Source organism: Myxocyprinus asiaticus, chromosome 8, assembly GCF_019703515.2.
Source record: "Myxocyprinus asiaticus isolate MX2 ecotype Aquarium Trade chromosome 8, UBuf_Myxa_2, whole genome shotgun sequence".
In the NCBI taxonomy this organism is placed as follows: Eukaryota; Metazoa; Chordata; class Actinopteri; order Cypriniformes; family Catostomidae; genus Myxocyprinus; species Myxocyprinus asiaticus.
The window spans coordinates 32,481,889-32,506,464 of record NC_059351.1 but is presented as its reverse complement, the minus strand read 5'-3'; the positions used below and the strand labels follow the sequence as shown (position 1 = coordinate 32,506,464).

The following is a 24,576-nucleotide window of genomic DNA, read 5'->3' as shown; positions in this document are numbered from 1 at the left end:
TTTTTCACAATTCCTGACATTTAATCACAGAAAACATTCCGTCTTAGGTGAGTTAGGATCACTATTTTAAGAATGTGAAATGTCAGAATAATAGTAGAGAGAATATTTATTTCAGCTTTTATTTCTTTCATCACATTCCCAGTGGGTCAGAAGTTTACATATACTTTGTTAGTATTTGGTAGCATTGCCTTTAAATTGTTTAACTTGGTTTTGGGTAGCCTTTCACAAGCTTTTCACAATAAGCTGCTGAAATTTTGGCCCATTCCTCCAGACAGAACTTGTGTAACGGAGTAAGTTTTGTAGGCCTCCTTGCTCGCACATGCTTTTTCAGTTCTGCCCACAAATTTTCTGTCGGATTGAGGTCAGAGCTTTGTGATGACCACTCCAATACCTTGACTTTGTTGTCCTGAAACCATTTTGCCACAACTTTGGAGGTATGCTTGGGATCACTGTCCATTTGGAAGACCCATCTGCAATGAGTTTTAACTTCCTGGCTGATATCATGAGATGCTGCTTCAGTAAATCCACATAATTTTCCTTCCTCATGATGCCATCTATTTTGTGAAGTGCACCAGTCCCTCCTGCAGAAAAGCACCCCTACAACATGATGCTGCCGCCCCCATGCTTCACTGTGGGGATGGTGTTCTTCGGCTTGCAAGCCTCACCCTTTTTCCTCAAAACATAACAATGGTCATTATGGCCAAACAGTTACATTTCTGTTTCATCAGACCAGAGAACATTTCTCCAAAAAGTAAGATCTTTGTCCCCTGGAGCATTTGCAAACTGTAGTCTGGCTTTTCTATGGCAGTTTTGGAGCAGTGGCTTCTTCCTTGCTGAGCAGACTTTCAAGTATATGTCAATATAGGAATCGTTTTACTGTGGATATAGATACTTGTCTACCTGTTTCCTCCAGCATCTTCACAAGGTCCTTTGCTGTTTTTCTGGGATTGATTTGCACTTTTCGTACCAAACTACCTTCATCTCTAGGAGACAGAATGCATCTCCTTCCTGAGTGGTATGATGGCTATGGGGTCCCATGGTGTTTATACTTGCGTACTATTGTTTGTACAGATGTACGTGGTACCTTCAGGCATTTGGAAATTGCTCCCAAGGATGAACCAGACTTGTGGAGGTCCACAATTTTTTTCTGAGGTCTTGGCTGATTTCTTTTGATTTTCCCATGATGTCAAACAAAGAGGCACTGAGTTTGTAAGTACATCCACAGGTACACCTCCAATTCTGTACACCTCCTATCAGAAGCTAACTGGCTAATTGCCTAAAGGCTTGACATCATTTTCTGGAATTTTCCAAGCTGCTTAAAGGCACAGTTAACTTAGTGTATGTAAACGTCTGACCCACTGGAATTGTGATATAGTCAAATAAAAGTGAAACAATCTGTCTGTAAGCAATTGTTGGAAAAATTACTTGTGTCATGCACAAACTAGATGTCCTAAACAACTTGCCAAAACTAAAGTTTGCTAATATTAAATCTGTGGTGTGGTTAAAAATGAGTTTTAATTACAACCTAAGTGTATGTAAACATCTGACTTTCAACTGTGTGTGTGTATGTATGTATATATATATATATATATATATATATATATATATATATATATATATATATATATATATATATATACACACACACACACACACACACACAAACACACACACACAACCGGTCAAAAGTTTTGAAACATTTGACTGAAATGTTTCTCATGATCTTAAAAACCTTTTGATCTGAAGGCATATGCTTAAATGTTGGAAATCAGTTTTGTAAAGAAATGTTAACCCTGTCCCTGACAACCATGTCACTCATGTTTAACACATCTGTTTGCTATGTTAGCCAGCTATAGTTTGTCAGTGCAGTCAGTAACATAGTAGATTGAAAGGTAAGCATCAGAGCATCTTTTTGCAGCTCAGCAGACAACGGTGTGGTGGTGAATTGTGTCTGTCGAGTGTTGATTTCATGCTACGTTGTTACCTAGTTGGTGAGACACAATGCTGGAAAGTACATAAACAACATCCATCTTTTACACTCCATGACAACGAGCTTATAGCTAACTAGCTAACTACGTAGCTACTTTCATCCCTTGTCAGCTGAGTGGAAGCTAATGTGTAAACATGTTCATGTTCATTTTGTTCAGGATTCGCAATTTGGTACCCCCTTCACCTGAACAATTCCAGTTGTTGCATTTACAAAATGTAATATTTAAAAGTCTGGTTTTCCACCGTTGAAAGTTTCCCCTGAACTTGTATAGCAGAATACGGTGCAACACCGCTGCCCCTGTTTATCTCTTGACTCGGCAGGTGTAAATGCTGAGAAGCTGTGCTTCTTATTTTACAACCTGCCCCTAATTGACTGGCAGTATTAAAATAGTCTGCATTTGACTGATACTAAACAGTACTACTGATGTTTACTTAGCTATTTATTTTATTTAAATGGTCAGCAACTGACTGATATGGAACATACAGTACTGATGTTTATTTAGCCATTTATTGTATTTTTATTCTTTATTTTCTCAGTGTTCATTTCTAGAATTTGTTGACAATATTATTATACAATATCAAATATTCTTTGGTAAAAATATTTGTTTAAAAAAGCAGCCTTCTGAGTATCTTTGCATAGTCATCAAATCAAATCACTTTTATTGTCACACAACCATATACACAAGTGCAATAGTGGGTGAAAGTCTTGGGTGCAGTTCCGAGCAACATAGCATTCATGACAGTGATGAGACATATACCAATTTACAATAAACAGATTTACACAACACAATTTACATATCTAATATACACTAATTACACACAACACAATATACAAATAATAATAAACAATGTACAGTATAGAATACACATAATATATAATACACATTATACAATAAAAATATATATAGTAAATATAGTATATACACTATATTGCCAAAAGTATTCGCTCACCTGCCTTTAGACGCATATGAACTTAAGTGACATCCCATTCTTAATCCATAGGGTTTAATATGATGTCGGCCCACCCTTTGCAGCTATAACAGCTTCAACTCTTCTGGGAAGGCTTTCCACAAGGTTTAGGAGTGTGTTTATGGGAATTTTTGACCATTCTTCCAGAAGCGCATTTGTGAGGTCAGACACTGATGTTGGACGAGAAGGCCTGGCTCGCAGTCTTCACTCTAATTCATCCCAAAGGTGCTCTATCGGGTTGAGGTCAGGACTCTGTGCAGGCCAGTCAAGTTCTTCCACACCAAACTCACTCATCCATGTCTTTATGGACCTTGCTTTGTGCACTGGTGCGCAGTCATGTTGGAACAGGAAGGGGCCATCCCCAAACTGTTCCCACAAAGTTGGGAGCATGGAATTGTCCAAAATATCTTGGTATGCTGAAGCATTCAGAGTTCCTTTCACTGGAACTAAGGGGCCAAGCCCAGCTCCTGAAAAACAACCCCACACCATAATCCCCCCTCCACCAAACTTCACAGTTGGCACAATGCAGTCAGACAAGTACCGTTCTCCTGGCAACTGCCAAACCCAGACTCGTCCATCAGATTGCCAGATGGAGAAGCGTGATTCGTCACTCCAGAGAACGCGTCTCCACTGCTCTAGAGTCCAGTGGCGGCGTGCTTTACACCACTGCATCTGACGCTTTGCATTGCACTTGGTGATGTATGGCTTGGATGCAGCTGCTCGGCCATGGAAACCCATTCCATGAAGCTCTCTACGCACTGTTCTTGAGCTAATCTGAAGGCCACATGAACTTTGGAGGTCTGTAGCGATTGACTCTGCGACCTCTGCGCACTATACGCCTCAGCATCCGCTGACCCCGCTCTGTCATTTTACGTGGCCTACCACTTCGTGGCTGAGTTGCTGTCATTCCCAGTCGCTTCCACTTTGTTATAATACCACTGACAGTTGACTGTGGAATATTTAGTAGCGAGGAAATTTCACGACTGGACTTGTTGCACAGGTGGCATCCTATCACAGTACCACGCTGGAATTCACTGAGCTCCTGAGAGCGGCCCAGTCTTTCACAAATGTTTGTAGAAGCAGTCTGCATGCCTAGGTGCTTCATTTTATACACCTGTGGCCATGGAAGTGATTGGAACACCTGAATTCAATTATTTGGATGGGTGAGCGAATACTTTTGGCAATATAGTGTATAAAATGTACAGTAGGTTGTATTGTGCTGTACTGACATTCAGGCTGTCGGTTGACAGTCAGTTGCCAGTGTGTTGTTAAGAGAATATAATTTATGACAGTCCAGTGTGAGATAATAAGATTAATAAAGTGCAGCGCTGATGTATCTTGATCGTGAGAGATCAAGAGTTCAGAAGTCTGATTGCTTGGGGGAAGAAGCTGTCATGAAGTCAGCTGGTGCAGGTCCTGATGCTGCGATATCGTCTGCCTGATGGTAGCAGTGAGAGCAGCCCATGGCTTGGGTGGCTGGAGTCTCTGATGATCCTTCGATCTTTTTTCCACACTGCCTTGTATATATGTCCTGGAGGGAGGGAAGCTCACTGTGTCTGGCAGTTCGCACCACCCTATGCAGGGCTTTGCGGTTGTGGGCTGTGCTATTGCCGTACCAGGCAGTGATGCAGCCAGTCAGGATGCTCTCTACAGTGCTGGTGTAGAACCTTGTGAGGATGTGATGGTTCATTCCAAACTTCCTCAGCCATCTCAGGAAGAAGAGGCACTGATGAGCCTTCTTCACAACGGCCTCAGTGTGGACTGGACCATGTGAGTTCCTCAGTGATGTGGACACCGAAGAACTTGAAGCTGCAGACTCTCTCCACCGGTGCTCCATTTGATGGTGATGGGACTGTGTTCTCTGTCTTTTCTTCTGAAGTCCACCACAAGCTCCTTTGTCTAGCTGATGTTGAGGGAGAGGTTGTGCTCTTGACACCAGCATGTCAGAGTGTGCACCTCCTCTCTGTAGGCCGTTTCATCATTGTCAGTGATCAGACCTACCACCGTTGTATCATCAGCAAACTTAATGATGGCATTGGAGCTATGTGTTGCCACACAGTCATGTGTGTACAGGGAATACAGGAGTGAGCTGAGAACACAGCCCTGTGGGGCTCCAGTGTTAAGTGTCAGTGATGAGGAGATGTTGCTGCCCATTCTAACCACCTGGCGACTGCTTGACAGGAAGTCCAGGATCCAGCTGCACAGCGAGCTGTTTAAGCCCAGAGCTTCACATCAAGCTTGGAGGGCACTATGGTGTTGAGTGCTGAGCTGTAGTCTACAAACAGCATTCTCACAACCACAATCGGTACACAATCCACATAGAAAAGGTCTGTTTAACCACACACACACACACACCTGTCTTGGCTGATTTCCCCATGATGTCAAGCAAAGAGACACTGAGTTTGAAGGTAGGCCTTGAAATACATGCACAGGTACACCTCCAATTGACTCCAATTAGCCTATCAGAAGCTAATTAGCTAACTGCCTAAAGGCTTGACATAATTTTCTGGAATTTTCCAAGCTGCTTAAAGGCACAGTTAACTTAATGTAAACTTCTGACCCACTGGAATTGTGATATAGTCAATTAAAGTGAAACAATCTGTCTGTAAACAATAGTTGGAAAATTTTTTAAACAACTTCAGCATTAAGGCTCATCACAGCTGAGAGACATAACAGACTGATTAATTACAAAAACTCAATGCGCTTACCTCTTACCGGAGTTTCCACATTGTCGAGGACATACTGTTAAAAATGAGATTGCAGTTTCTATTGTGAATGACTCTTGTGCACCAGCTACCGCGAAATACCCCCTCTAGGGTGCATTTGACCAAAATGACATTATCTTCAGAAAGCTGACTAACACACTACAGCATCTCTGCTTGGGAGTGGCAACAGGTGATCTCTCTCTCCCTCTCTCTCTACCCCCCCCACACACACCCACCCACCCATCCTTGCTTCTCCAATAACTTGTTAGAAACAGCCCAAGCTGTGATCCAAGTTCTAAAGTGATGTTTTTGAGAGGCTCGGATGCATCATTTGGTTTGAACCAGCAACGGCAGATTCTGATCCGTCGTGTGCCATGCACAAATGCATTTTTTGTGACTGTACTCAGTTTTTCCTAATTTTTCTTTTTAATATACTTGTTCATTGAACTGTTGATTACACTCGCAATCATGCTATATGGCCCTAAATCTGAACTGCTGTGATTACCTGCAGCCGAATCTTAGCAGTGCTGATGTAGGGCCATACTGCACTCTTGCCAATATTATAATGTTTATAATATAATAATGTTAGATTAACATTATTAATTGAGTGGATGTTATAAAAAACATCCACTCAATTGCGATTCAGGTGATACCTTTTTAAAAGGTTTATGTCATAATAATATTCTAAAACATTGTTTTTAATGTGGATTGACGACAGTAGGCATGCTTCAGATCATATGTGAGACACTCTTACTGTCCTGGGTTTAGGAGTTACTTTTATCGTTAAAATGCCTCATGAATTACTCTTAGATGAAAATTTTACGAGTCCTAAAATTAGGAGTGACATGCCCCTAATTTTTAAAGGCTGCTCCTAAATTTCAGCGTTAGGAGCTCATTTTAGCCTTACATTTTTTTGTAAATATGGGCCCAGGTCTCTAAAATTTTAGATGAGGATGCCGAATGGATGGTAAATCTTAGGAGAGATGATAAGATTTATCTCTCCACATCAAGACAGAAAGACAGGGAGTAGATCAATAAGAGGCAGAGATACAGAGGGGAACATGCTCGATTTTTCTCTGCTGATGTCACAATTGCAATGTCACTAATATTACATATGACACCCCCTTCTAACTGGCAGGTTTGAAACATTAATTCTATCTGTGGCATACAATAACAGAATTGTTTGCATCCAAACATTGTGGAAACAGTCTGGGGAGGGCCCTTCTCTGTTCCAGCATGACAATACCCCTATGCACAAAGTGAGGTCCACAAAGAAATGATTTACTGTGTTTGGTGTGGAAGAATGTTATTGGCCTACATAAAGCCCAGACCTGAACCACTTTTGGGATGAATAGACCTTTTTCACACAGGCTAGTTCCAGTTAGCTCCATTGAGCATTGTTGTGTTATGAAACTTCCGGATTATCCTTTATCAATGGCAGCGACCACAGAGCAGAATTATTGTTGCTTTTGATGTAAATGTTTCAGATAAATTGTAATCTAAACAACCTTACCTCAGTTTCTGATGATTTTCCTGGGATGATGAAATAAAGAAAATGGTTTTATGGAATTCGACTTGATGAAAGTATGCATTTGAAGATTGTGCATCTTCAAGGGGGAAGAATGCATGTCTATGTAAGCAGTAGTTCAGACTCCTTGTTTTTTTTATGGAATGCAAAAATATGTTGGGCCTCATGTGCTCAGACAGGAGACAAAGGCAGGCCTACACACAGTCGTAAAGCCTGACTGGGGCCTGTAGGAACACTCAAAGCCTGATACAAAAATAGTGCCAAAATCAAACAAAGGGAGTCCAAACAGACTACAGATCCCATCATGCCTTGCTCACTTTACACCTAGGTGTGAAATTCTGAAGGATCAAACTCTCAACTCCTATTGGATGAAACGCACGACAGAACGTGTTACTCAACCATGATGTCATTGAGAGTATAACACCCCGGAAATCTCTCCTAAGTTTGCTTCCAGCGACAGTATTCGCCACGTCTAGTTGCAGCCCTGCTGCTCCCAGGTGTAGCCTCACTGCCCAAGGAAGTAACGTACGTACAGTTGCAATCAAAATTATTCAACCCCCCTGACCAGCAATACATTCTGGTGATGTGAATTAAAACACATCAACTAAAACCTCAGTAAACAGTCAAAGTAAGTTTTTAATACACCATTGAGTGATTTTTTCAGTTTACCCAAATTTTAAAATAAACAATAACTAATTCTCACCACAAATGTCATGTCAAAAATATTCAACCCCCAAAGTCAATCATTTGTGGAGCATCCTTTATCCTTAATAACAGCAAATATATGTTTCAGTTAAGTGTTCTCAGGCTTCGGACACCTCTCTAGTGAATTTTTACAAATTTCTCATGAGCAAAAGCTTCCTGCTCATTGACATTCTTTGATTTCTGTGCTGCCACTGCTTCCTTGAAACCCCAACAAAGGTTTGCAATGGGATTTTAATGATGGACTGAAAGGGCCATTTAAGGACACTCCGACCTATCCCTGAACCTGATTTTGGACATCTTGGATGTATCCTTGGTGTTATTGTCTTGCTGGAATGTCCAGTGATCACCGAGCTTCAATTTACACACTGAAGGCATCACATTTTTCATGCCAAAATGGCCTGATACTTGAAAGAATCCATGGTGTCAGTCACATAGTCAGAATAGCCATTTCCTGCAGCCGCAAAACACCCCCATAACAGGACTGACCCACCTCCATGCTTGACTGTGGGGATGGTGTTGTTCTTGTCATCAACTTGTTATCTTACTCCAGACGTACTGCTAACCTATGGGTCTAAAACTCATTTTCAGTTTAGTGTCATACATCTATAAAACCTTCTTCCAGGACTCCACAGGTCTTTCCTAATTACTTCTTGAATATTCAGTCAACTGGAGTCAACATTTCCCTTGGGGAAGTTTTGCTTTCTTCAACACCCCAAGAAGGTTGCTGTTGTACCATATTTAAAAAATGTATGAATGGTGCTGAAATGTACTTTTAGACAAGACCTTTCTTGTGTAATGAAATAATCTCCTCTATTAGCTTTTCAGACAGTTTATTTTTAATTGCATTTTTTGCATAGAAATACATTTTTGCTTACAACGCAAAACTTAAATTTTAAAACTTAAGTGCCATTGCAGATTGATGACTTAATTTTGTTTTAAAACAATTACTTGTGTAGCCTTACATATTTAAGAAACAGCTACATGCAATAGGGGTTGAATAATTATGACATGGCTGTATTTTTTAAAATTTCTGCTATTTAGAAATATTAGGTTATATATTTACACTATGACTTTGAATGTGTCACTCAACTGATATAGATGTAAAGTTTAAAAATTCTGGGTCATCAGCTTATCTTTGTAAATCCTTACTGTCTTGGGGGGGTTGAATAATTTCGATTGCAACTGTACCTGAACTTTGGCCATACAATCTCCATCTCGCTGGATGAGCCGAGATTCTCCAGGTTCCACCGAGCACGCTAACGGATCCGAAGGAGACCGCTGAGCAATCCGCATCTCACCCTTTTGCCTGCAGAAGTGAAGAAAGAAGATTTATCTTCCTCCTTCAACCGAGTCGACTTCGCTGATATCTCCAACCCGCCGAGAATCAGCGCCGTACCACCCGCCGACAGAGCGAGGAAACAGCCTCCCATCAGCACCCAAGCTTCGAAGAACCGACGGACGAACACACATTCTACCAGCATCCTCACATTAGTCTAGGCAGAGACAGATTATAGTGTGTTATTCTTGTGCATCAAGGTTATTGCTTGTACAGTTTACGGACCACCGAGCCCACTCATTACTGCTAATAATACTCAAAGTACTACTGAAACTTTCTGTTACCACTAATGAGATTTGCTGTGTTGTTGTCCAACCATGTTGGGCTGTTTGTGCATTTCTACCATCGCGGGTGAGACCGGCACACTGAGTTTATCCATTAAAGAATCAATGACCGTGGCGGATGGATTACGAGCCGTTCACCGCATCTCTGAGTGATAAAACTAACGGTTGCCGTCTCTTCCACGATCACTAAAACCGGCTTTGGTGCCGTCGCCCTGTTCTCTCTCTCTCTCTCTCATTACTAACTGCACACACACACGACCCTTCACAAACATACCCGCACACACATTTGGTGAACAGATAACTTGGCGATAGAGCCCAGCTTTGTCCCCAAGTTATCATACCAGCAGAGACGTGTTAAACGGGCAAATGCCATTAACCAGTCTCTCTGCCCACATTCTCTGGCCGGAAATCTCGCGTGACACACTCTCCATGAGAGCCACGTCCGCCATTTTGTGCACTCCTTCTCTCCACACACCCACACCCACCCCCATACACCCACACCCCCACACACACCCTCCTCTCATGTATTATAGGTTTATCTGTTACCGTATCTAATCATGTTATTAGCACTGATCCGAGGACAGCAGCTCTCGCATCTGCAGTACACTGAGTCGATCACAGCAGTTTGCGAGTCACCAGTACAATGAACTGAGAATCGCCTCTTTCGGACATAATACTGAGAACTGCTGATCAGTGAGCAGCTGATGAGCATGCGTGAACTGAGGACTTGAATGAGGGGGCTAAACGTTTCAGTCGAGAGATGTAAACAAATTTTACTATAAAGTATTGTGCATGCAGATTATATCTGAAGTTGTGATGAGCTGGATCATAGTTTAATCACTTTTTATGCTTTAAACGTGTAGAACATCCACGTTTGTATATCAGTGTCAGTATTGGGTGCTTTAGGTGCAAAACTTTAATGTAGGATGTATTGTTAGATCACAGAATGAAACACTGATGACAATAAACACCCTTATTATTATTATAACTTAATTAAATAAAATGTTATAATCAGCAATATGCCCTTACATATGGTTTATTGAATGTGTTTGTGCGTGTATTCTATGACACTGGCATATTAGCATTATATAAAGTGACGTCATTACACGATGACGTAAATTAACTGGTGAATCGTTTTTTTGAACCAGTTCATTGAAATGAACCATGCGAAAGAACCGGTTCGCGGAAAAGAAATTGGACTTCCCATCACTATACACAACTATCAGAGTCGGATGTAACGACACAGGGATGCATGAAAAAAGGTCTATTGGAACACAGACTGCGCTCCAGATTAGGCTCCATCGCCCAATATCAAAGCATAACCTCACTGATACTGTGTCTGAATGGGAGCAAATCCCCACAGCATTGTTCCAATATGTAGTGGAAAGCCTTCCCAGAAGAGTTCCAATGGTTTCTGTCTCCAAAAGGGACATAAATGTCAAAGGTTTTGAAAATAAATTACAGTAAACCTATTGAGGTCACATAAGATCACATAATAATTATAATTATAAATTATTATAATTATAATTATAATTATTAATTATAATTATAATTATTATAAGAAGACTTGATGGTGGTTTAATAATTAGCATATACACATCTAATTCTCAGAGAAAAAAAATATATTTCTGGTATTTTATAAATTGGCCAATGGTTTAGAATCTCGAAGCACACACACATACATACAAAAACACAAAAACAGACGGTAACACATACTGACATGCAATCACATTCAGGCTGTTTTACAATGTTCTGTATCTGACACCTCACAGATGTATGAACCTCCTGCTTGGTACATTTGCATGAGTATCTGTATATTAAAATTTTTTACAACTTGTAAACAACTGTAGTGAACCTTTGACACACAATTTGTGTTTTGCACATATGTTGGGGCGTCTGCCTAATTACATCAGGCGGTAGGGTGCTGTCGTTCCTGAAACAAGCCCTCAAGCAGATATTCTACCAAGCAGTGACTCCACTGGTGAGGATCCAGAAGGTTCTGTGTTGTTTCTGACAGTGCAGACGTCTGTTGCTCACATCAGCTGCCAACTGGCTGTCAACAGGTATACCACACTCAAACAATAAACTCTCACCATGTTCTACTGACAATTATGTACAGACAGGGCTCGAGTTGAGGGGGGATGCGAAGGGATGCCATCCCCCTTGTTGCAAGAAATACCAAAAAGCATCCCCCTTGTAAAACTACCATCCCCCCCTTACCATCCCCTTTAGATCAATTGTGTCATGTATTACTTAGAATTAATCATGCAAGTAAAATATTTAATATTAATACGTTTGATAAATAACAGACTTTAAATAAGGGTGATTAGCCAGTCAGAATTAGATTTCGACATGTTTGAGGTCGCCAGATTTCTATAGGTGAAATCCCACAATCAGATCTGGACACTTGTACAGTTTGAATATATGCTGCCAGGGTGATGCTTTAGTCCCACAATCTGGTAACCTTGAGCATGCAAGCTCCCTCTCCACTGTGAAAAAAGACACCGGTTTTCTGAAAACACTGGCAGGTATGTCTGAGTTTGCGATGGGTTGACTTGTCCTTCCTAGTGTTCACATGAAACTTACGCCACAATTTTCAAATGTTTCACACACTTTCAAACATGGTCAAGTAGTAGACTGGAGTATAAATTATTCGTGTCTGCAGTGGGACAACGATCTAGAAAGTCAAAGTCTCATTAAAATCTGAAATTCCTGAAAAAATAAATGTTGGCATGACTAGTGCAGAATAATATTTGTTATTTCTTAAATAAATAAACAGTGAAACAACTGATTTAAAATATGATTCATATTTTAAAATGCTTTTTGTCCACCCAATCAAAATCTTTGGGTGTAACCAACATTTTGTTGTTTATGTTGGCCATAAAAACTATAAAACACAGTAAAATAGTGTTTTGTCAGTATTTAGTTTGCTGAGATAAACATTGGTACTGAGACTATTTAGTATAGACGGGCCACTTCTATTAAAATGAATGGGAGAAATTGGAATGCCCAGCACTCAACGGGTGTAGAAAGGAAGATGCTTAAAAAACATCTGATAATGATTTTGACATGTTTATGAAAAGGCACATTTTTTTTCATGTGGTGTAACCCTGAGAAAAATTCTTGATATTTTGGACTCAAAAATTCATATATATATATATATAATCTGCCTGTTTATTATGTGTATTAAATTTACAGTGTAAGTGAATTAAAATGTTAATGTTTAACGTTAACTGTCAGCTAAAATTTCATGATTGTGACAGCCTTAGCTAAATTTATAATTATAATTTCCTTTATTTATCACACATTATACATTTGCACATATACAGTGAAATTCTTCTTTTCACATATCCCAGCTAGGCTGGGGTCAGAGTGCAGGGTCAGCCATGATACAGTGCCCCTGGAGCAGATAGGATCAAGGGCCTTGCTCAAGGGCCCAACAGTGGCATCTTGGTGGTGCTGGGGCTTGAACCCCTGACCTTCTGATCAGTAACCCAGAGCCTTAAACACTGAGCCACCACTGCCCCTCTATCTATCTATCTATATATATATCTATATATATATCTATCTATATATATATATATATATATATATATATATATATATATATATTATATATATATATATATTTATCTGTCTATCTATCTCGGAACCATAGGATTTATGACTTTTGGTCAATGGTTCCTGGACATGCAATTTTCTGCTGATGAGGACGAAACGCCATACTAAAGTGCTCTGACTGTTTCCTGCCACACAATGCTGCACCAGCGCTGCACCACTACTGAATCTACAGCGTGAAACACACAGCACATCCAGTGTAGTCCAATTCCCTGATCGAATGACTTTGAGTTTTGTTGTAATAAGTATACATTTTATGAAAGAATACATTTATTAAATATGCTATACATTTTTGTTTGTTTAGAATTTTTATTTAAATGTAGGCTATAGTTAGGCTAAATTACTGGATTGCAATTATGCTTCTAAAAAGTCTGTTAACATGCCATTCACAAGAATTTTATTAAACTTATTTCTGATTTGTTACATATAACCGATAATGGAAATGTTAAAGAACTGGAATGACCATTAAGAAGAATCAGAATCCAAACCAGAATCATTAAATGGTTTAGGATTCCAATACCTAATAGCAACATTACTTGCCATTTTTCTACAACTGAACATCAGAAAAAACATAAAACTCTTCCGTAGCACAAGGGTGAACAACATTAACCCAAAAAGCAAACATGAAAAAGTATACCTTTCAAGCACCTTTGGCAAACTATTTCAATGCACTATAATTTAGGACACACTAATCCTAACCTTGCAAACTATTTAGGACAGACAGCACGTGAATTGGGATACAGCCTTTGCAAAGTGCAAGAGTAATAGACAGATAAACAGATATTCAATGGCCCCGCAATTCAGCACAGCTTGGTCAAATAACTACAGTAAATCCCAATAGCATGTGTAATTATGGCAGGCTCCATGACCACATCTAACAAAGATGATTTCTGAGAAATAAAAACCATTGTGATGAGCTACAAAGGCCCCAGTCAGTCGAACATCAAGCCATAGATCCGGAGCCAAGGCAGCTGCATGGAGAGAGACAAGTAGAGGATGGGTGGAAACAGCCTTGGGAATATAACTGTCCACCCATTCAGAATGACTGAATCCATAACGCGTTGTCAGGGTGTATAGCCCCCTGCGTGTCTGCCTTGTGTTGTCAGGGCAAGAGAGAGGAGAGCGGATCAGCGTGTAGCGAGTGTGTCTGCCAGCAGCGCTCTGCCCTGATTCAGTCACTCAGCACTATCTGTCTGAGACGGACACTATCTCTGGAGCCACAGAGTAAAGGGTCAACGTGACCCCGTGATGAGCTTGGCCAGTGCCATTTTGGGTGGTTTGGTTCAATTGAGCAGTTCAAATCATCCAAATTCAATTCACTTCAACTCCAATCACTTCAGTCAGGGCCAGGGATAGGTCAATTTAATTCACTGCATTTAGTTTAAGTTCAATTCAGCTCATTTCCTAATGGACATCAGCATGGGTCATAATGAAGCCTCTGTTGATGCAATATGTGTGCTTTTAGTCAACAATTTCCTGTTATTCAAAAGCAAAGCCAAATGTTATAAGGTAAACATTATCAAGTGTGACCGGTAGAACCCAACAAAATGGTTTTAAACCAGCATCATTCTGACCCAGCAATCAGTTTTAACAATAACTGAACATTGGCAACATTCAGAACGTTCAACTCACATGTTCAGCAGTTAAGAATTAAACATCACACACTGTATATAATATGGCTGCTCAACTACAAAGCATTCTGACCCTATTCTAATTCTAATTATACAAATGGTTAGTGTCCCAAATCACGTACTTCAGCACTATTCCATATTCAATATGTTTACACTGAAAATACAATGAAAAGTGTACTACAAGTACCCGGATGATGTACTACTTCAACATTTAGTGCATAGAGCGCTCAGTGCTTCAAAAACTGGTCACCCCCTCGATACTTAGTGCATGGAGCGCTTAGCTTTTCAACAACTGGTTACCTCACATTTTCAACCATTCGCAGGGTTTTTCACACTGCTTTAACCAAAATAAGGCATGTGGAGCGTTGGACACTTCATGCATTTAGTGGTAGGGATGGGACAATATACTGTATCGAATTTTGATATATTGTGAACCAAAAAAAAAAAAAATGACTAACCATATCGAAGCAAAATTTATATTTCAAAATCAGCAACAAAAATGGATTATATGGACAGAAAAAATGGTTTTCTGTCCATATAATCATAAATGAAATGACACGTAAATCATTACAAGCTTTCTGTTGCTTTATTTTACACTATTTAGACCATACAACAGAGGGCACAATCTCCATCTTATGTAAAATAGCAGCCGTACTTCGCTAAACCCGTTTCCGTTATTTGAAAATGGCTGCAGACAGCAGCAACACGCCCAAAGCAGAGATTAAGCATGCTCCGTCTAGGCTAGAAATCACCAGTGTGGCAGCACTTTGGCTTTTGAAGTATGAAAACAACACACGGGTACTTGACAAGACACAGACTATCTCTAAGTTATGTAAAACCGTACAGTGCTCTCCCTTGAATGTTATAGTTTTGATTGCATCATATTTTTCAGGAATGTTCTGTTCAGTCATATTGCTTGTCCAGCACCTGTTCAGCCTGAATGTAGCCAACTTTTCTACTTTCTAAATTGTTCAGGTTTTTATGGATCTTTTGGCATTTTTTGAGCTTGACAGTAACGAACATGACTAACACACAGTATCGGATTTGGATTGGGCTCGTCGGACTGATACCCGATCTGTCTAAAAGCTTCAATATCGGAACGGATCGGTGCATCCCTAAGATAAACAGAAAATCATCTTAGCTCAGTAGGTCCTTAAAATGCAAGTGGATGGTGATTCGACTTTAGAAGCTTCAAAAAGAACAGATAGTCAGCTTAAACATCATCCATATGACTCCAGCTGTTGAATTAATGTCTTTTAAAGCGACACGATCGCTTTTGGTGCGAAAAAGATCAATACTGAAGTACTTTTTAACTCTAAATCATTGCTTCCAGTCAGCAGTGGTATGTGCGTGTGACATAATTGCATTGGCACGTGAGACGTGAGAACTGAGCGACACAACCGGAAGAGCAGCGCTGTATACAAATGAGTAGAAGGAAAGCTGTACAGAAGCTTTGTTGGTTTTGGTTTAGATTTGTATCTTGTTTCTTTACTCACAATGGTGCGTTTGTGTGCTTATCCTGGATGTCTCAACCGAGAGAAGAACATGAGATTACATCCATAACATGGCAACACGAATACGTCACACGAGAGACCGCGTGAACTCCACTCTCTCGTGAAGCTTACCAAAAGAGGTGGTTTATAGTTAAAAAGTACTTAAATATTGATCTTTTTTTTGCACCAAAAGCAATCGTATCACTTTAGAAGACAAAAATGTACCCGCTGGAGTCGCAGGGATGACTTAGACAGTCACTCAGTCAGTATGTGAAACAAATGTGTTCTGGTGAAGAAAGGAAGTCATACACACCTGGGATATTATGATGGAATGTGTAAATGATGAGAGAATTTAACTATAAATGCGGAATGTAATAGAATTCGTCATAATTGAGATAAATGCACAATTAATCAAAGTAAAATCATGATATGCCCCAACCACAAGAGGCTGAGATTTACTCAGATGAGTAATTATATTAATTAAATTAATTATAGTGTGCATGTGCTGCACACTTTAAAGTGAATGTGTGAAGCCGGCCGCTCATACACTGATAACACAGCATCTTTAGCATCAAGCTTCTGTGTATGTGTGTGTGTGGAGTGTGTGTGGATGATAAACACAGAGCATTTATTCACTGTAAGGCATGCAGCACATGCAGACTACATTTATATACTTAAATTGCAGCCTTTTGTGATTTAATAAGCACATAAAGCCATATAGCGATCTGCCTATTAGAGAGTGAGAAGCTGTCATCAAAAATATACAAACTAGTGAAATTGAAGAAATTGCGACAGAAATATATTACTACTGTATAGTTAAATGTAATATTCAATGTAGTATTAATAAATAATAGTACATTATATTTAAGCAATATCTCACAAGCAAGAGTACAGTTGTACTAAATAATTTTCATAAATGTTTTTAATAATACTGTGATGCTCTGCTGTGCAGCACTGTTTTTTTGACAAAAACTCCAATGTTGTGACTTGGAATGTTCTGTGAGGATCTGCAAGCACTTCATTTTACAAAAATAATACAATGGTATTCTAAAAAGTAACTGTTCTGTTTTCATTTGATTTAAGTTCTGACTTTGATTAGACAGTTTTTTAATAATAAAATGTAATACAACTTTAAAACATGGAATTCAGAAAACATTAAACTGAAAACAGAATTTTGGGGAAAAATAAAACTGATTTCACAAAGCCCTACTGAACTTTGTGCTTTTATTTTGATTAGAAATTACAATTTGCATTTTGCTCAAAATTTGACTAGAAATACAAATCTGTCATACTTTGTGCCAGTGTTGCTATTTCGAATCAAGATAATATCTAATTGTGAACCTCATTTCGTATATCGAACCGAATTGTGAGATAACCAAATCGTCCCATCCCCTCAGTGGTCACAATTGTCCTATGTACCAGAAGGGGGCGGAGTTACCTAGCCGCAATGCTGGCCTGACAAAACAATTAATTACAACAATGGTGAATGTGGCAAATAACAAAACTTCTGTTAAGGCAGCACCTTATAAATGTGAGTAGAATGATTTATCATCACCTCAGTCTGTGTGAATATGTGAATTTTTTAAAAGATAAGGTTGGCTAACACTAAAGCTAGCTGCAACAACTGCATGCAGTTAAAACGTCATTTCCTTTAGCTGTTAAATGGCGATGCTTCTGTGTAGTGGAAAACCATTAGTGTTCCATTTGGGACAGTACCACACTTCATTCATAGACTGGACGAGTACATAGTTAGTGTAAGTGCATAGTGTGTCATTTGGGGTACAGTTAATTCTTCTCTTTGGCAGCACAGCAGCGATCCTATTTTCCTAAATCACCTGCTCTGTATAAGTGGATGTGATGTCTACCCCCATTAGGTGATTTTAGTCGAGTAAAGAGCGATCATGTGTCATTATTAAACTGGCTTAGAGAAATACACTGACAGATCATGCTGAGTGAAAAGCCTTGCTTAGACACACACACACACACACACACACACACACACACACACACAGATCAACAGCCGACACATTTCTCGTTAACACGTCCAACATTTTTGCTGTATATTTTTCTTCTTCCCTCTGAACCAAGACCAATTTCACAATTTCAAAATGCTATTAAAGTTAAGGTTTTAGACAAACTGACCCTAGATCTGTGTAGAAGGGCAGCTTCCCTCCAGTGCATTATTTCTCAACTTCAATATTAGCCGATAATGACAGCTAATAGTGAAAAATGATGGGCCTGTTCTTGCCTTGCAGTTGAAAATACATATGGGGGAGGGGTGGATAAAACAGGTAAGTGAGCATGCCTTCATCTAAACTGCAGCTTTGAATATCACATCTGCATTACAATGAGGTTATGGTTCTTCCGTGAAAATAAGCATCAAACATCTCTGTCTTTTTCTCTGGTTTTCATCTGCTTGCCCTCACACACTCTCCCAATAGATGTCACCAGTCCCATCAGGGCAAGAAGAATTATGTTCCTGTTTAGCTGCAAGTGGTATAAGGTCATGACGGAGAAAATTATCACCCCAAGGATAAAGTAAAGATCAGGGTCACTAATGGAGGTGGGTCTACACCAAGGAACTTTGGGGCCACTTTTAGAAATTGTTCTGTGACCAGGAGCAGGTGAATAAAATGAAATGGTATGAGTACGCCTAATGTTCATTTTTATTCGCTTTTAAATGTGTAGTAAACTACAGCTATTGCTTTTTGATGACTCTTTCATCAAAACAAAAATTCATGAGCTAAACAATCTTTATAGTCAACATTAAATCAGAAGTCCCCTTTATAATTAACTTTCTTAATGTTCCACATTCTGTGCAGAGCCACTCCATATCTGCTTGATGAACATATAATTTCAAAATCATAGGCATCAATTTCCCCTTTGCTGCAACAACAGCTTCCATTCTTCTGGGAAGGGTTTTCACTATACTGTATGTAGTAACATGGCTTAAGGAATTTGCTCTAATTTAGACACAAGAGTATCAGTTAGGCCAAGTACTGATGTTGGGCAATAGGGACGAAAAATAGGTCTCTGCAGAACAAAAATGGGCATTTCCCAATCAGTGAGCGTTTTCAAACCGGGATGGATGTTTTTTTTAATGTATTTATATTTTTATCACTTTACTCACCAGACGCAGTAAACTATTTCTTTTTAGACCTCAGTTTGTGCAGGGGCACTGTCATGCTGAAACAGAAAATGAGTATCCAAACTGTTGCCACAATGTTGGAAGCCAACAATGCAATTGTATGGAGTAGCATTATGATTTTTCTTTACTGGAAATAATGGAGTCACCAAACTCATTAATTAGAAGGTGTTGTCCACATACTTTTAGCCATTTATATAGTATATGTGCAAGCTGTTCCAAAGAAAAACATGTCTGTCTTCGTAATCTTTAAACAAAATGTATTGGCAATTGGCATACTTAAAATTATTTAAATGCCTTTCCTTTTAACTGACATCATCATGATGACATGGGCTAGGAACAACAGTTTTAAACACTCACCTCAAACCTATTTGCTGCTAGCTGTGTCAAACCCCATGAAACTACCATAGCACACACAGAGATGCCAAGGAGGTGTGTTTTCAAATATTTCCATCCCAAAATTACTACTTAAAACTTACTCGGTCTGCAAATGTCTTTTCTTTACTGATGACTTTAAGAATTCCTATTTTTTAACCCATCAACCACAAAGCTCCATTCTGCTATGTAACGCCCAGTTGTTATGATCCAATCAATTTCCGATGGTTAAAATCAAATCCTGCCCATCATTTTTTGTCACTGAACATCCTGGTTTACCATACAGAAGTAAAAATAGGTTGCAAATGACATTTCATATTCAATTATGATAATGTATTCAGTGTGAATTTAAGCACGTAATTCTTACATGCATCCAGTACATTAACTTCTCAACTATGCTCACTTTACATGTAAATACCACATATACTTAAAAGAATAAAAAGAAAAAACTACTCAACAAAACAAATTTGAGATCATTTGTTTGTAAAGAACAACAATAGGAAGGATTGCAATGAGATTGTAAGACAACATTAGCAGACCAGATAAAAACACAAGGCACATTACATTTTTTGTAAGACTCACCTTTTACCAGATTCAGCTCGTTCTGAATCTTCTTTACTGCTGCCAGACCCTCCTCTTCCTCATTTCCAGCTAAAGAAGAAAATGACAGGAAAGATTGGTATAATTAGCAAACACACTAATGATAAAGTTCTTATCACACCAGTCAATGGAATGCAACAGCACATGTAGGATTTATATCTATTAACCAGCAAAAAGACAATAATGACAAATGGCATATAACAAATGTATAACAATCTACTTGACATAATTTACAAATAACACAACCAATGTTCACAAGCTAAACAAAACCATAATATATGTACAGTAGGGCTCACTTTAACTATTAAAAGGAATAGTTCACCCAAAAAAGAAAATTCTCTCATGACATACTAACCCTCCTGGCGTCCCAGATGTGTATGACTTTCTTTCTTCTGCAGAACACAAATGAAGATTTTTAGAATTACATTTCAGCTCTGTAGGTCCATACAATGCAAGTGAAAGGGTGCCAAATTTGTAAGCTCCAAAATCCACATAAAGGGAGCATAAAAGTAATCCATACGACTCCAGTGTTTTAATCCATATTTTCAGAAGTGATAAGATAGGTGTGGGTGAGAAACAGATCAATATTATTATTATTATTTATTTATTTTTTTTTTGCTTGAAATTCTTCTCACTGCCCAGAAGGGGGCTGTATGCATGAAGAATTTGAATCACCAAAAACACAAGAATAAGAAAGTGAAAGCGATCTATTTCTCACCCACACCTACCATATCCCTTCTGAAGATATTGATTTAACCACTGGAGTCTTTTGGATTACTTTTATGCTGACTTCTGTGATTTTCGGAGCTTCACATTTTTTGGCACCCATCCATTTGCATTGTATGGACCTACAGAGCTGATAAATTATTTTTAAAAAATCTTCATTTGAGTTAAGCAGATGGAAGAAAGTCATACACATCTTGGATGGCATGAGGGTGAGTAAATGATGAGAATTTTCATTTTTGGGTGAACTATTCCTTTAAGTAATTTTTTTATCATGAATTCTCCTCCCAGCCCAATAGGGGACGATATGCACAAAGAAAGTGAAAGTGAAGGAAAAAAGACATACACTACCAGACACAACTTTTGAAACACTTGACTGAAATGTTTCTCATGATCTTAAAGAAAAGCAGCCAATAAGTGGCCAACATAGTGGGAACTCCTTCAATACTGTTTAAAAAGCATCCCAGGGTGATACATCAAGAAGTTGGTTGAGAAAATGTACATGTCTGCAAATTTTAGGCAAAGGGTTACTACTTTGAAGATACTAAAATATAACACAGTTTTGATTTATTTTGGATTTTGTTTAGTCACAACATAATTCCCATAGTTCCATTTATGCTATTCCATAGTTTGGTGACTTTACTTTTATAAAAAAAAAAAATTATAATAAAGAAATAGTAAGCATTTCAAAACTTTTGACCGGTAGTGTATATTGATCTGTTTCTCACCCACACCTATCATATCGCTTCAGAAGACATGGATTTAATCACTGGAGTCAGCTGGTGTACTTTATGTTGCCCTTAACCCTTGTGCACTGTTCGTTTGTGAGACACACTTGTGATGTTAGCGGGTCAAAAATGGCCCAAACATACATGTGTAATATTTTCCCTTTTTGACATTTTTTTTAAAGATATGTAATAACACTCATTTTACTAAAGTAAAAACACTTTAACAAGTTGTGCATTTTGGGGGGTGATTTTATGGTATTTATACCTTAGTTAGCTTTAAATTACACCATTCATTTTCATATAAAACAAGCACATTTTATGTTATATTCACTTCAATAATAAAACTTAATTTCAGTAAATTTAAAGTGTCAAAACAATTTGTCATGCATTGGGGGTCTCTGGTGACATCTGTTGGAATAATAATAATTTAAAAATTTTTTTTTTACATGAAATAACAACTATGGCCAATAGATGGCTTGCTTCAGTGCTCTATGCATAGGCTGATCTCTATAAGCTCATGTTCTAACAAAATTAATTTAGAGACGTTATCACAAGTTATGCATTGGATATATATTTAGACATTATAAAATAAAAAACTATTATTTGTCAAATTGTTGCATTTTATCTAAACCACTTGTGTTGAAGAATCAGATTTTGCAACGATGCTCCAACATGCTGTCAAACATGACAATGCTCCACAGACAAATCTGACTGTGTAACAAACAAAAAAAAAGACAGCGTTATTATTTTGTTACCTATCATTTACTTCAAACATCAAACTTCTATCATAAACTTTTTCACACAGGGGTCAGACTCAGACTTCGACCTGTGTGGTACATTTGGTATATATAGACAGGTTTGTCTACACCTGTTAGGGCCAAAATGTCCTCGTCAGTAAAAAACAAAAAACAAAAAAACAGCTCTTAAATTGATCAGATGATGTTGATCTTCAAATCTGGTTATGTGCACATGTTTGTGTGATGGTTAGGTTCAGGGGTAGCGTTTGGAAATAGAAAATATTGTTAGCCTGATATGAAATCAATGGAAGTCAATGAGAGATCACTAATACAGGTGCATCTCAATAAATTAGAATGTCGTGGAAAAGTTCATTTATTTCAGTAATTCAACTCAAATTATAAAACTCGTGTATTAAATAAATTCAATGCACACAGACTGAAGTAGTTTAAGTCTTTGGTTCTTTTAATTGTGATGATTTTGGCTCACATTTAACAAAAACCCACCAATTCACTCTCTCAAAAAATTAGAATATGGTGACATGCCAATCATTTAATCAACTCAAAACACCTGCAAAGGTTTCCTGAGCCTTCAAAATGGTCTCTCAGTTTGGTTCACTAGGCTACACAATCATGGGGAAGACTGCTGATCTGACAGTTGTCCAGAAGACAATCATTGACACCCTTCACAAGGAGGGTAAGCCACAAACATTCATTGCCAAAGAAGCTGGCTGTTCACAGAGTGCTGTATCCAAGCATGTTAACAGAAAGTTGAGTGGAAGGAAAAAGTGTGGAAGAAAAAGATGAACAACCAACCGAGAGAACCGCAGCCTTATGAGGATTGTCAAGCAAAATTGATTCAAGAATTTGGGTGAACTTCACAAGGAATGGACTGAGGCTGGGGTCAAGGCATCAAGAGCCACCACACACAGACGTGTCAAGGAATTTGGCTACAGTTGTCATATTCCTCTTGTTATGCCACTCCTGGTGTCTTACCTGGGCTAAGGAGAAGAAGAACTGGACTGTTGCCCAGTGGTCCAAAGTCCTCTTTTCAGATGAGAGCAAGTTTTGTATTTCATTTGGAAACCAAGGTCCTAGAGTCTGCAGGAAGGGTGGAGAAGCTCATAGCCCAAGTTGCTTGAAGTCCAGTATTAAGTTTCCACAGTCTGTGATGATTTGGGGTGCAGTGTCATCTGCTGGTGTTGGTCCATTGTGTTTTTTGAAAACCAAAGTCACTGCACCCGTTTACCAAGAAATTTTGGAGCACTTCATGCTTCCTTCTGCTGACCAGCTTTTTAAAGATGCTGATTTCATTTTCCAGCAGGATTTGGCACCTGTCCACACTGCCAAAAGCACCAAAAGTTGGTTAAATGACCATGGTGTTGGTGTGCTTGACTGGCCAGCAAACTCACCAGACCTGAACCCCATAGAGAATCTATGGGGTATTGTCAAGAGGAAAATGAGAAACAAGAGACCAAAAAATGCAGATGAGCTGAAGGCCACTGTCAAAGAAACCTGGGCTTCCATACCACCTCAGCAGTGCCACAAACTGATCACCTCCATGCCACGCCGAATTGAGGCAGTAATTAAAGCAAAAGGAGCCCCTACCAAGTATTGAGTACATATACAGTAAATGAACATACTTTCCAGAAGGCCAACAATTCACTAAAAATGTTTTTTTTATTGGTCTTATGATGTATTCTAATTTTTTGAGATAGTAAATTGGTGGGTTTTTGTTAAATGTGAGCCAAAATCATCACAATTAAAAGAACCAAAGACTTAAACTACTTCAGTCTGTGTGCATTGAATTTATTTAATACACAAGTTTCACAATTTGAGTTGAATTACTGAAATAAATGAACTTTTCCACGACATTCTAATTTATTGAGATGCACCTGTATAGTCAAACAAACCTGTATGTGTGTGTGGATGTGTGTGTGTGTGTGTTTTCTGCATTGTGGATGTTTTATAGTCTCACCCCTTCATTTATGTGTGGTGGTGTACTGCATTGTG

At 38.8% G+C, this 24,576-nt stretch overlaps 1 protein-coding gene across 3 annotated transcripts in view; it reads right to left on the bottom strand.

Moving 5' to 3' along the window:
• Positions 1-24,576, bottom strand: part of dhrsx (dehydrogenase/reductase (SDR family) X-linked) — a 95,056-nt gene that overhangs the window by 51,887 nt on the left and 18,593 nt on the right. For all 3 annotated transcript variants that reach the window (XR_007897881.1, XM_051704427.1, XM_051704426.1), the window contains one exon: positions 20,361-20,429. Coding sequence is in view for 2 of the 3 variants with exons in the window: in XM_051704427.1 (XP_051560387.1) it covers positions 20,361-20,429 (69 nt within the window). In the remaining variant the exon portion in view is untranslated. The remainder of the gene's footprint in view (positions 1-20,360; positions 20,430-24,576) is intronic.